The following is a 13609-nucleotide window of genomic DNA, read 5'->3' on the forward strand; positions in this document are numbered from 1 at the left end:
TTATTCCACAAAAAATCCTTGCTAGAATCTACAGAAAATTGTTAAAATGTTTCTTTTTTTTAAAAAAAAATTCAACTAGTCATTCCCTGAAATCACTGTTAAGTTGTTTGTCAATAGGCTATCAGTATTTTGTTTTTCTTTTCGTATATTCTGGCCTTGTTCTCTGTAGTCCTTAAGGTGACTTAATCAGTGAGAGGTATATACTTTCTACCATACGAGGCTTAGTTAAAAAGAAAAAAGAAAACAAATACAACATAGTTGAGCAAATGTATTCAAATTGCCGTAAGAGGTTTACCGTGAGCTAGTACACAGGACTGACATCTTCAATGATAATTAGATTGATGTAGGACCACATTTTATAAAGTGCTAACCTGTATTATAAATGCTCAAAGCGTTTAGATGAGAGAGATGAGTAATCAAACATGGTGCAGGTAGTTGATAAAATGGATGAAGTGGGTGTAATTTGAACGGTAGACTCGCGTAGACACATTCCATTTAGAGTGAGTTTCGTAGGCAGATGCGAGAATGAGCTGGGCAGTGGCAGTGGTAAGGGACAGCGTGTGCTGTGTGGCCGCCGGGCTTATGCTCACAGTGGGGTTCTGGAAGCTACCTTCATGGCTTCGTCCAGAAACAACACATTTGAAAAGCTCTCTGTTGCCTGCACACTGGAATTTCGGGAGTCCTCCAGCCAGGTGACGACATCCACGCGATGTCAGGCTGCTCTGCTGTCATCGCTCAGGTCTGCGGGAACTCTTCCCTGTCTGTCCCGGTGGTGGGGCGGAGGGACGGCATGACGTTTCCTCATCCAGTCCCTGATGCTTCCTGTGTTGGCGAAGTTGTGTAGGAGGTTTCCCACTGTAATGCATGGCGCCCCTCATATCTGCGAATTTCAGCATATTTATACACAGAATTATTTTTGTAAAACTATTAAAGGTTTTGCCTTTCTCAAGAGCATTTCTCATCTTTGAATTAAAAGGACTCTCTTTTAAAGCCTCTTAATTGGTTTTACCCCAGATCAGCCAGATAGTTGGTATTAAAAACCTATGTGTTACTACATACAACATCAACTTATTGCTACATAGCTACCTGGGTTTAATTTTTGAAGTAAAAGCTCCAGTCAGATGCCTTTTATGTTTTACTGTCCTCCTGCCCCTGCTGTGGAATAGCGGTCTCTGATATAGACAGGTTTATCTCTGACCTTTCCCTGTCAGCAGTTACCCTGGGTAAACGAGAACCCTCTGCATCCTGCTGCCTCTGCTCTGTTCAGACGTGTGCAGTGGAGACTCCAGAGTCATCCTGCTTGGGCTCAGTGGCCTTGGCCAAGCGATTTAATTCTCCCACTGTCTTTTTCTCATCTACTAAGTCCAGATAGTAAGAGGAGCTGCTTTATTGGGATGGTTGGCAGTGTGATGAAGTGGCATGTGGAAACTGCTTACGTGTAGTACTTTGGACATCAGGGTGCTTATCTCATAGTTGCTTTTCGGTTATCACTCGTCTCTGGGACTTACCAGCGTCTAGTGTCCTTATTCTTAGGTATTGTTTCTGTCGTCGTTCTTCGTACTCCATTCCTGTTGAGGCTACGGATAAGGCTAGAGTAGACTCGCGATCACTAGATTTAGACTGCCTGATTTTTGTTTTTAGTACGTAATGTAAAAATTAATCTGATTAAAACCTTAATTAAAGAGAATATTTCAAGTTGACATTATTTAATCTTTGGGCTTTCTTTTTAACCTTCCTTAACTATGTTTCTAAAACCGAGTGCAGCAGTATTTTCCCCCTGCCTTCTTTTTTTCCTGAAAGTATTACTTATTTAGGTTCTTGGCAAGTGCTCAGATCCTAATCCTGAACATAAGAAAATTATGTAAAAGTAGTATTTCACCTGTAAAGAACCAAGTAAATGTAAAAAATACGTTACTGATTCATTCTAGATGCTCATAGATTATGCATTTATTCTGATCCTGTGATGTTCTTTGGTTTTCCCTTCAATTGAATCTCTAATATGAGCTTCTTTTGTTATTATTGGTTGAGTATCCCTTATCCAAAATGTTGTGGATCAGAAGTATTTCAGATTTTGGAAAATTTGCACATACAGTCAGATTTGCTAAATGACAGAGATATCTTCTGAAAAATGTTAGGCAGTTTCATGGTTGCATGGACATCAGAGTGTACTTATGCAAATCTAGAGTGATAGAGCCTGTTCTAACCTCATAGTCTGTCACTGACTGAAACACTATGTGGCACATGACTGTATTAATTAGATATCTTGTGCATGGGCCCCAAGTCCTAACACAGAAGTCGTTATGTTTCATATACACCTCATACAAGTGGACTTCAAACTGTGCGTGGAAAACGGAACTAAAGTAAGTTAATTTTGGTGCAGAAAAATTTATGTCAGCACATAGTTTTTTCATAATAGCCTTTTTGCTATAGGGCACATACATTTGTTGAAGATGGGGCGAGGGAGTGAGAAGGCACCTGCCAGAGGGGTTGGCCATGCCACAATCCCTCTTCCTCCATTCTCCTGTTGGGATTTTGGGCACACACACTCATGTTTCCCAGGCTGCTGGGCCTGGGACTCTTAACTGTCCAGATCGCCGAGTGAGGTCCCAGCCTCCCTAACAAGCACGTCGTGAGCTGGCCCAGTACGCATTTTCTGTGAACTTTTTGAAGACCCCTCGTACACGTAGTCTGTGGTTATTTTGTACCTTACTTTCGTATTACAGTGTTTTGACTGTGACCTGTTACATGAGGTCAAGTGTGGAATTTTCTACCTGTGACATCATGTTCACCCTCAGTAGTTTTCAGGTTTTAGAGTTTTCTGGACTTTGGATTAGGGATGCTCAGCCTTATTGAAGTGCCCAACATGGGAATGGAGCAAGTAGTTTTAAGAAACAGCTATAGTTAATCAAGATTTATTGTGGTCATCTTTCTCTGTCTTCCATTCTGGTTTTTGTTTTGTTTTGTTTGTTTGTTTTTTGTTTCCCTGTTAGTTGAATGAGCTGTATCTAGAGGAGTGAAGCAGATTTTTAAAAATAATAAATGGTTATTAAGCCATATTATTAATGGAGCAGTTCTCTAGTCACCATTTAAATCAGGTATTGGCAAAACTGCTGCCTACAGGCCAGATCATTCCTGTGTAGCCTGTTTTTGTACAGCCAGCAAACTGTGAGTGGCTTTTACATTCTCAGAGTTGGTTCAGAGAAAGGGAGAATACTGCCACAGAGATGGTGTGACCTGCAGAGCCTCAGATATTTCCTTTCCTTTCCCATTATTACTAGCTGACTGCAGTTCAGAGCATTATACTGGAATGTGTGCTGGAGAATTGAAACTACTAGCCGGGCAGCAAACCGTTTGCTGACCCTCGTGCTAAGGCATTGGTTTCCATCCAATTTGGAGTCTGTATTCTACTGTATATCTTTTTAAAATTTGATAATACCTTTCACTTTTTAAAACTATTATCTATATATTATTTTTACAATAAATACTTTTTTAATGAATTGTTTGTCACTGGTAATGAGTATCCTGTAAGTCATTATTTTAGCTTATGTTCTTTGACCCACAACACTTGGTTTTCACCCATCTTCTCACCGAGGTCCCCTCATCCACTTTGCCAGTGCTCTTCTCTATCAGAAGCCTTCCTCCTCTGTCTTGGGTGTATCCGTCCACACATCTTCAGCGATCAGTAGCTTAATATTTTTCCTATTCTTTCCTTTGGATTTTGGGTTTCCCAACATATTTTGCTCCTCAAATTAATATTTTTCAGATCCTCAAAAGAGAGATTCAGAGACCAAGACTTAGCATCACGTGACAGAGACAGGAGTTCAAGAGACAGATCACCTCGTGACAGAGATCGAAAAGATAAGAAGCGGTCCTATGAGAGTGCTAATGGCAGATCAGAAGACAGGAGGAGCTCTGAAGAGCGTGAAGCAGGGGAGATCTAATTAGCTGTGTGCAGCTCTTCAGTCCTTAAGCTTCCTATGGAGTTCCATCCTACCGTTTAGTTTACAGCTGTTCAGGGTGACAGTGGGCAGTTCCAGACACCCATCCAGCTAGGCTAGAGACACAGTATCTGACTTGATCTGAACTGAACCTGTTTTCCTTGGTGAAGCTAAAACTACATCCATAGTTTCTGGTGAACCTGTAATACAGTTCAGAGTACCGTTTTATACAATAAGATGCTGATCTCCTTATCCTTCAAGTTAGGAGTGCTAGTGAACGAATTGTGTTACTTGCCTTGGGGTTTTTTGAACATTTGTAAAATGCTGTCTTCCTTTCTAGTTCAAACAGCTGCAGCTTTGGGGATTTTTCTTTTTTAATTCTTCTTCCTCTGACTTTTGTATCCCCTAATACCTGCGCTCTCCATACCTATAAGAGAAGGGCGGCAGGGAAGCAATATAACTTCTGTTCTAAGGTTCTATTCCCATTATTAATTATTAGCTGATTTACAGTTCAGAGCATTTATACTGGAATGTGTGCTGGAGATTTAAAATGCTGGGGTGGGGGGAGGTGGTTTGTTTAATGGTGCCTATTTAGAGTTGGAAGTTGAACAGCTGTTGCATTATAAACTTTGCTTTTTTATTGAAATTTTGAAATCAAACTTGTCTTGATTTTTCTGTTCTATTGGATTGCTATGTTCAGGATGTTCTGAGGGGGGTGGGGGCAGGGACTCTTTCGTATTAAGCACTTCTTGTTTTATTTTGTGTGTGTGGAATATAAAGCTACACCCTATTGTAAAAATAATAATAATAAAATGAAAAAACAATCACCAACTACCATCATTAGACTGTAACTTGTCTAGTAAGTTGTTCCTTGAACTATTTGGTGTGGGCATTTCCTCTGTTCTGTTCCAACATTAGCAGTGCCTTACTGTGCGAGGCACCAAAGGAGATAGACATAGACTTGCCAAGGTCCCAGGTGAAGTGTCGCCCACCCAGGGCCCTCACTAACTCTGTTTCTGGGCTTCAGGGCTGTCTGTACCAACCTTTGTACAAAAGGACTGGACCTACAGAAGAAATTGTGGGGTTTTTTTTTTGTTTTTTGTTATTGTTCTCATTCAGCAAATCTAAATAAAAACAGTGTATGTAACCAGCTTAATGGGACTACAAGTTTCTCCACAGAAGGTAGGTATTACCTGTGAGTCTAGAAAATCTGAGAAACAAAAAATACATTTTATGCATAATGAAATTAGGGGGACCAGCAGATGTAATGGTTACACCATTGGACTCTTGCGTAGTCGACCACGTTCGAGTCCCGGATTCGATGGCTTAAAACTCACGCTGGGCATATGTGCGTGCGCGCCCAAGATCTTTCTGTCTCTCCGTCTTTCCAGTGAACACATGCACCCTATGGCAAAAATCTCTCTCTCAAAAATAAAATTACTGTCGGCAAGTATGATTAAGGTCACCTTTCAGGAATTGTTTGTGTTTTTGGGGCCCCAACATTTGACAGATTTGATGTGACAGAGGAATATGGGCCTCTATAGATGTTCAAGAACAGAAAACCAGTGCCACTGTCAGGGTTAGCAGATTTACATCAGGGTTTACACCCACCATTTCCCAGTTCCCAGTTCCCAGTTTACCAAGCTGTGCCTCATTAGCTGGAGAGTTTCTGTCCCATTTGGTTCCTCTTGTTGAGTTACTCTGGAGTTTAATGTGAGAGACCCACCTGTATCAGTGTCCCATTGCCCCCCCCCCCTTTTTATTAAGTTGCTGAGAAATTGTATTTATTTTGATCCTGGTGGTCCCCACTGTTCTCCTAAACCTTTTCAAGCACTGTGTGGATTTAGTTCTTTGGAGTAAGATGAAAAGGATTAGCTGGTAGGCACAAAGAAGCGCGTCCAGGGACCCCCTTCCATGAATTAATGACATATGTGGAGTTAGATACTAAACTCTGAAGCATCCTTTAGTAATGCATCCTCATGTTGATATTTGTACAGTTGGAATTGAGTACTTGAAGAAGTAACACTGTCTGAGTTCTCATGGAGTTGTGCTTTCTGGTTGGCCTAGGTTGTAACCAGCACCACCACCATGCCAATGATGGCCAGTGAAGCACACCATCCTCTGGGCTCGCTACCACAGAGATCACTCAACTGCATAGGCCCTTATGGGAATGATCCCTTTTTAAAAATCATTTTAGAACAATTCCATTGCTTGGATGCTTCTAGAAGTAGACTTTGAGATAAGCAATCTTCATTTTAAAGGATTGTCCATGAGAGCCAGCAGGTAGCATGGTGATTAAAGTGCTGGACTCCATAGACATCCATGGTTCACATCTTGGACCTGACGGCTTGCTTTCTCACTTTCCCTTTCATTCTCTGGTCAAATTAAAAACTAAAATAATCTTTAAAAAAAAAAAAGTCCATGAGGCCAGCCACTGTGAATTAGAATAACCCTAAAATCTCAATGTTAGATCTCTTTCTCATAACATAATTTTTGATACTTCGATGTTAGCTGGTGACTGTAGTAGAAAGGGTCATTGAGCTTAGGCATTTGCAAAAACACTGGCCACGCTCCATGTGTTTACCTCTGGTAAAGCCGCTGTGTTTTGCTGTTGCCGTGTATTCCCCGAAGCTCCTTGGCTAGGCCGTATCAATAGCAGCAACTGAAACTACGAGGTGGAAAGCCTCCATTTGAAGCAGACTTGTGTTTTAGAGAAAGGCATTCTTACTTTATTACGCCTGAAACCAAGGTAAACTTTCTCCCCCAAGTTCCATTTTTTCCACACCAAGTAGTAGTGTATTTTGGGGCCACACCAGTGGTGTGGTTAAGACAGCACATAGCTGACTGCATACTTCAGTCTCAGACCTGGTAATTTGAGAAACATGCCGGGCACATGTGCGTGCGTGCCCAGAATTCCAAAAGGAGAGTGGAAGAGAAGGGATTGTGGTGTGGCCATCCCCCTCTGTGGGGTGCCTTCTCACTTCCCTGCTCTTTCTGGTTAGCACATAAATACTCCATAGCAAAACAAAACAAAACAAAAAAAAAACACGTACCAAGCCCCAGGAAAACCACTGAAATTATAGTCCAATAAATGTAGTGTACTTCACAGAAAAGAAAGATCTCCATCAGCACCATCAGATACCCAGACATAAAGCCTTTTTTTTTTCTCTGCCAGGGACATGCCATCTTGGTGGAGGGAAAAAGCAACCCCCAGTGGGATGTGATCATGCTGCAATGCTGTCTCCATTCCAACATCCTGTCGAGAGATTGGTCGTGCAAGCACGTGCACATAGTGTCTGCAGCGGCCGGGGCTGGGTTTCAGATTGTACAATCAGCCATGCAGGACCTGGCTCCCTTAACCACTAGTCCAGCATTCCATCAGTCTTCTCAGCATCAGAGGCTGACCTCGTGGAAGACAGTCCCTTTATGGAATGGGGTGAGAAGAATCAAGCACATCACGTCAACCACGCACCCCGTTCCCACCAGTACCGCATTGCAGGGAACAATGAGACGGTCACACAGCAGTAGGGGTTGCACTCCATGAGATCAGGACATGGAGCCCAGGTGGCAGTGCGAGCAGCAGAGAGCAGCTCTTGCCTGCTCACCTGCCCCCCACTCCCTGCTGTGTGACCTCTCAAAGTGGTCCATAGCCCACAGGTAGAGGACCCCTGCACTAGGTCATGGCCAGCCTGACATAAAGTCGTATTTTAAAATGTCTTTCAGATGTGCTCACCGGGGAGAGGAAAAGAAAGGGAAAGCAAGAGATTACACCCTGGGGAGATGGCCATGCTGAAATGCCCTTCTCCATTCTCATGGCGTTTGGGGCACATATGCACACGTGCCTAGCATGTTTTCCAAGCTCCCAGGTCTGGGACTGGAACCACGCAGCCTGCTGTGTGAGATCCAGCTGCCTTAACCTCCATGACAGCCTGGCCCCATGAAATCATTTCAAGAGAAAAAAAATGACTGGACTCCAGTATTATGCCGTAACCTTCAATGCTAGAAGATAGTTAAGTAATGTCTTCAGGTATGTCAAGGAAGAAGTTTAATCCAAGAATTATTTACCTAGCTGATTTTTAAATACTTGTTTCTTCCATAAATGAGAGAGAGACAGTGCCTGCCACAGGGTCCCAATATCATGATCCACCTTCAGCTTGAACCAGCCCTGGGTCAGGGGCGCACGTGTGCCTAGTGTACTGAGGGAGCTTCCTGGGCGTTGAACCCCCAGATTCTCATGGTCAGCCTTGCAAAATGCCGCGTTTTACTGCTACACCGTTGTCCAGCTACCCGCCAGTTGTTTAAGAACTTTTTCCACATATGAAAATACATATTTAAAAAACTAATTTGCTACAATCACATGCACACACCAGAGAGAGAGGAAAAGTGAGGTCTAGGACTCGAGCCACAGTCAGCCATGCTAGCACCTTAACCACCGTGCTGCCCGCTGGCCCCTGAAAATAGGTATTTTATATACATACACACAAATTGAGAAACTCATAAAGTATTTTTCAGGAGCCTTTTCTGAATAAACTACCCAAGACTGGAGACAAAAATAGATGGTGAATTAGTGGAAAGAGACTGAGAGCAGTAAATCCATTTAATTGAAAAAGTTAAAAAGAATTATAAAAAGATCTGGCTAATTAGGAATATAAAAACGGTAAAACCACGAGGGGCCTGGGGCCAGCAGGTGGAATGGTGGTTAAAACATTGGACTCTCGCATGGTTGACTGGTTCAAGTCCCAGATCTGGCAGCTTAAAAATCACACCGGGCAGGTGTGCATGTAAACCCAAGATCGCAGGAGGAGAATGGAGAAGGGATTGCGACATGACCATTCCAGGAGGTGGTTTCTCACTTTCCTTCTCACTGTCTGTGTCTCTCCAGTGAGCGCACACGCCCTAAAGCAAAAACTTCTCCAAAAAAGAAAGAAAAAGACAAGCATGCTGGACAGGACCAGCAGATGGCATAAGTGGTTACATCGCTGAACTCCCAGATGGCCAAACGTGGTTTGAGTCCCAGACCCAGTGGTTTGAAAATCTTGCTGCGTGTGTGTGTGTGTGTGTGTGTGTGTGTGTGTGTGTGTTCCAAGATCCCAGGAGAATGGAGAAGGGATTCCTGTGTAGCCATCTCCAGGGCGGGCATTGGGGGGTGGGGGGTGGAGCGGGGGAGTGATTTCTTTCTCTCTCTGTCTCTGTCTCTCCAGTCAGTGCATGTGCCCTATGGCAAAATCCTCTAGGGGCAAAAACAAACAAAAAATCGGAAAACACACTAGGTGCATGTGCACCTGTGCCCAGAATCCCAATTGGAGAACGGAGACGAGATTGTGGCACAGCCATCCCCCAAGGGCGTGATTCCTCACTCACTGACAAGCACATGCACCCCATGGGCAAAAACAAAAACTTAGCAGGGCTGAGAGGGTGGGACAGTGGTAAAGCGCTCTGCCAGGCCGGCTCGCGTGGACAGGCTCTTGGTCTGCGTCTGCAGGCTTCCTCGCGTGCACTGAGCACTGGCGTGAGGCGCCCGGGGCAGCTGGCGCTGAGCGTGTGTCGCGGCATCCGGACCATGCCGGGACTGCCGTCTCTCCTGCTCATGGAAGGAACAAAAACGATGGTCTAAGTAACAATGATGTGACGTGAAAGGGGTGACCCGCTACAGCCAACTCTGAAAAGAGAGAGAGCTGATTAAACGCTAGTGGTGCAGGTAGCAGATTAATCTAATACAGTTGACTAACGTTAGGCAGAGTAATGAAAGGAGAGGAGAAAGCAGAACTGTATTTTTCCTTGTAAGGAGAAGAAAATGTTTTTAAAGCAAGAGTTTAACTGAGACCAGCAGAAGGCCTAGTGGTTACATCGCTAGGCTCCCACGTGGCCGACTGTGGTTTGAGTCCCAGACTCAGTGACTTGAAAATCACACAGGGCACTGGGGCCAAACAGATGGCATGGTGGTTAAGGGCACTGGACTCCCACATGGCCGGCCGCGGATTGAGTCCTGGACCTGGTGACTTGCTCTCTCCCTTCTGTCCCTCTCGTCAAATTTAAAAAATAAAATTAAAAAGTAATTAAAAAATGAAGTCACACCAGGCACGTGTATGCTTGTCCAGGACACTGGGAGGAGAATGGAGGACAAAGGATTGCAGAGAGGGCATACCCCCGAGGAGTAATTTTTTGCTTTCCTTTTCATTGTGTCTTTTCCCTGCCAGTGCACATGCCCTGAGGCAAAAGCCTCTTAAAAATTTTTTTTGGGGGGACCAGCAGTTGGCGTAAAGGCAATGGCTATGTCGCTGGACTCCCCTGTAGTCGACTGTAGTTTGAGTCCCAGACCCAGTGGCTTAAACTCACACCGTGCGTGCCCAAGATCCCGTAGAGAATGGAGGAGAAGGGATTGCGGCGTGGCCATTCCCCCTTGGTGGGGGCGTGGCTTCTTGCTTTCTCTCTATCTCTTTCTGGTGAGCACTCATGCCCTATAGCAAAAACTTTTCAAAAAAAATTTTTTTTGGGGGGGGAGATTTTCACTGTAAGGTGCGTGTGCTTGCCAGACAGAGACAGAGAGACAGAAAGCAAGAAATCACCCCCCAGGGGTGATGGCCACGCCTCAATCCCTTCTCCTCCATTCTCCTCTTGGGATCTTGGGCACGCACGCACACGTGCCCGGCGTGAGTTTTAAGCCACCGGGTCCGGGTCGCGAACCACGGTTGACTATGTGGGAGTCCAGCGACTTAGCCATTACGCTAACTGCTGGTTCCCAAAAAAGTTCTTTTCAAGTTAATTGTAGAGGCTAACAGGTGGCGTGGTGGTTAAGAGCCCTGGATTCCCACGTCTGACCACAGTTGGAGTCCCAGACCTGGCAGCTTGCTTTCTCACTTTCCCTCTCTCCGCCTTCTCTTTCTCCCTCTCTCGTTAAATTTAAATAAAGTTAAATAAGATAATTCTCTTTAAAAAACAAAAACAAAAACAAAAAACAGTTCATTGTAAAGAAAATAGTTTTTAGTGAAATCCTCTTCAAGGAGCCCCCCCCCCCTTTTTGTAACAAAGTTCTAAGGACACCATGACAGGCATTTCAAAAAGGCAGCATCTTACTTGTCAGCGCCCACATGCGGCCATGATGTATCCTGTTCTCCAGTCTCCTGTCAGGATTTGGGGTATGCACGCACAGGCACCTGGTGTGCTTTTCAGGCTGCATGGTCCAAGACTCACACTGCAGTCAGCCATGTGGAGTCCAGCACCTTAACCTCACACAACCTATTGGCCTGACATTGTAAACTTTTATTTTTTTAGAGGTTTTTGCCATAGGGAGTGTGTGCCAGTGGGGGATGGGAGTTGGGAGAGTGAGAAATCATCCCCCATGGGGGTTGACCACAGCGCAGTCCCTTCTCCATCCCCCTCCATGATCTTGGGTATGCACACACATGCACCCAGTGTGATTTTCAAGCCACCAGGTCCAAGACTTGAACAGCTGTCAGACATGTTAGTCTAGCGAAGTAACCACTGCAACACCTGCTGGCCCCCATTGCTGTAAACTTTAGCACAAAATTTTGGCAAATAGGTTCTAGCAACATATTTGAAGAATTAAACACCATAACTAAGGGACGTTTATTCCAGAAATGCAGGGGTCTTTTGATTTTAGGAAATCTTTTATTATAATGTGCTGTGCTAAAGGTCAAAAAAGAAGAAGATAGATGGTCTTCGATATGCTGAAAACCCGTGATAAAATTACATTGCTCTGAATAAGCTAGGGACAGATGTACACACTTGCACACTCACCCTTCAACCCCAAAATGAACTTCACGGGGAAATGGAATTATTCCCATCAAAGTCGGGATAAAGTTGTCTCCATGGTTTGAATATGTCCCCCCGCAAAATTCGTGTGTTGAGATTTTTTGGGAATGGGAGGGTGAAAACTTAATTGATGTTGAAAGGTGGGCTTTTGGAAGGAGACCTGAGTTGCAGCGCCCATGCTTCTCCTGGTGGGTTTATTAGAGGGCAAGACCAAGTGAGACAGACAGGTGCACTTCGGCCCTGCCGTCTTGCCACGTGACCCACCAGCAAGGCCCTCAGCTGTACAGCCCCTGGACCTCACACTCAGCTGAGTCAACCTCTGTTCTAATGAAGCACCCAGTTTCCGGTCGTTACCAACAGAATGCACTAGAACAGCTATTGACTATAAACACTGGTATTTCAACTTTGTCCCAAGACGCTAGCCAATGCAGTTAGAAAACAGAAAGAACTTCGTCCACCATTTAGAAAGCAAGAGGCCAAGTTATCCTTATCTGCAGATATGATCATCCGGCAAACTCAGACCATCAGAAAATGGACACAAGGGAACTCGGGAGCTAATGTGCAGGGACCAGCAGTTAGCGTAATGGCTATGTCACTGGACTCCCACGTAGTCGACTGCAGTTCGTGTCCCGGACCCGGTGGCTTAAAACTCACGCCGGGCGCATGTGCGTGCGTGCCCAAGATCCCGAGAGGAGAATGGAGGAGAAGGGATTGCGGCGTGACCATCCCCCCTGGGGGGTGATTTCTCGCTTTCTGTCTCTATGTCTCTGTCTGGCGAGCGCACACGCCCTATAGCGAAAACCTCTCCAAAAAAATAAAAATAAAACTAATGTGCAGAAATACGGTGTCTCTCCCTTGCCGTGCAGTTTACTGCAGGAGCAGCGTATGACTGTGCCCCATACAGTGTCAGTGCAGATCGCAGGTTCCTAGCAGAGTGAGTGACTGGGAAGGGGCCCAGGGGAACCGAGGCTGTGGTGGTTACATGGACAAAACCACACATGCATACAGTGGGTGGGTCGCCAGCGATGGTCTGCACCCTGGAAATGCACGCATTTGATTGCATGTAACTTGTACTTCAATTAGGTTGGTTGGGTGGTTTGTTTTTTAAAGAATTATTTAATTCCATTTGTTATTATTTTTTAATTTGGTGAGAGATGGAGAGAGAGAGAGAAAAGGAAAGCAAGGAAACAAGCCGCCAGGTCCGGGATGCAAACTGTGGTTGGCCACGGGGGAGTCCAGCGCCTTTTTCCATGACGCGCCTGCCAGCCCCGAATGAGGTTGGTTTTAAAGCATATTGACAGGGACCAGCAGATGGCGTAACGGCTACGTCGCTGGACTCCCATGTAATTGCGGTTCGAGTTGCATGCCCAAGATCCCAAGAGAAGGGATGAGAAGGGATTGCATTGTGGCCAACCCCAGGGGGGTGATTTTTCACTTTCTGTCTCTGTCTGACGAGCACACGCGCCCTATAGCAAAACCCTCAAAAAAAGCGTATTGACAACAATAATTCAATGTAATTTTTTTTGTAATTCTTTATATAATTAATTTTATTATATTTAAATTTTGCTATAGGCCACATGTGTGGCCATTGCTTTCAGCAATGTGGGAGTCCAGCACCTTAACCATCATGCCACCTGCCTGGCCCCCATAATCCTTTTAATTTGTCAGAGGGTAAGTGTGCTTACCAGAGAAAGATGGAGTCTCTTAAATTTTTTTAGATTCTCTTGCCATAGGGGACATGCACACAGGCTAGAGAAGACAGAGACAGAAAGTGAGAAATAACTCCTCAGGAGGGATGGCCATGCCGCGCCCCCTCTCTCCAGATGTTGGGCATGCATCCACACGTGCCAGGTGTGATGAGGCCACTGGGTCCGAGATGTGAACTGCAGAGTTGGCCA

General features: G+C 44.9%; 1 protein-coding gene across 5 annotated transcripts in view; it reads left to right on the plus strand.

The window, feature by feature from the left end:
• The window catches only part of LUC7L2 (LUC7 like 2, pre-mRNA splicing factor), an 80042-nt gene extending 74948 nt beyond the window's left edge, over positions 1-5094 (plus strand). For all 5 annotated transcript variants that reach the window (XM_006145036.3, XM_006145035.3, XM_014586488.2 and 2 more), the window contains one exon: positions 3764-5094. In XM_006145036.3, coding sequence (XP_006145098.1) covers positions 3764-3941 — 178 coding nt within the window. In that variant the 3' untranslated portion in view covers positions 3942-5094. The remainder of the gene's footprint in view (positions 1-3763) is intronic.
• The last annotated feature ends 8515 nt before the right edge of the window (positions 5095-13609 follow it).

This window comes from Tupaia chinensis, unplaced genomic scaffold, assembly GCF_000334495.1.
Source record: "Tupaia chinensis unplaced genomic scaffold, TupChi_1.0 Scaffold000140_1, whole genome shotgun sequence".
Classification (NCBI taxonomy): domain Eukaryota; kingdom Metazoa; phylum Chordata; class Mammalia; order Scandentia; family Tupaiidae; genus Tupaia; species Tupaia belangeri.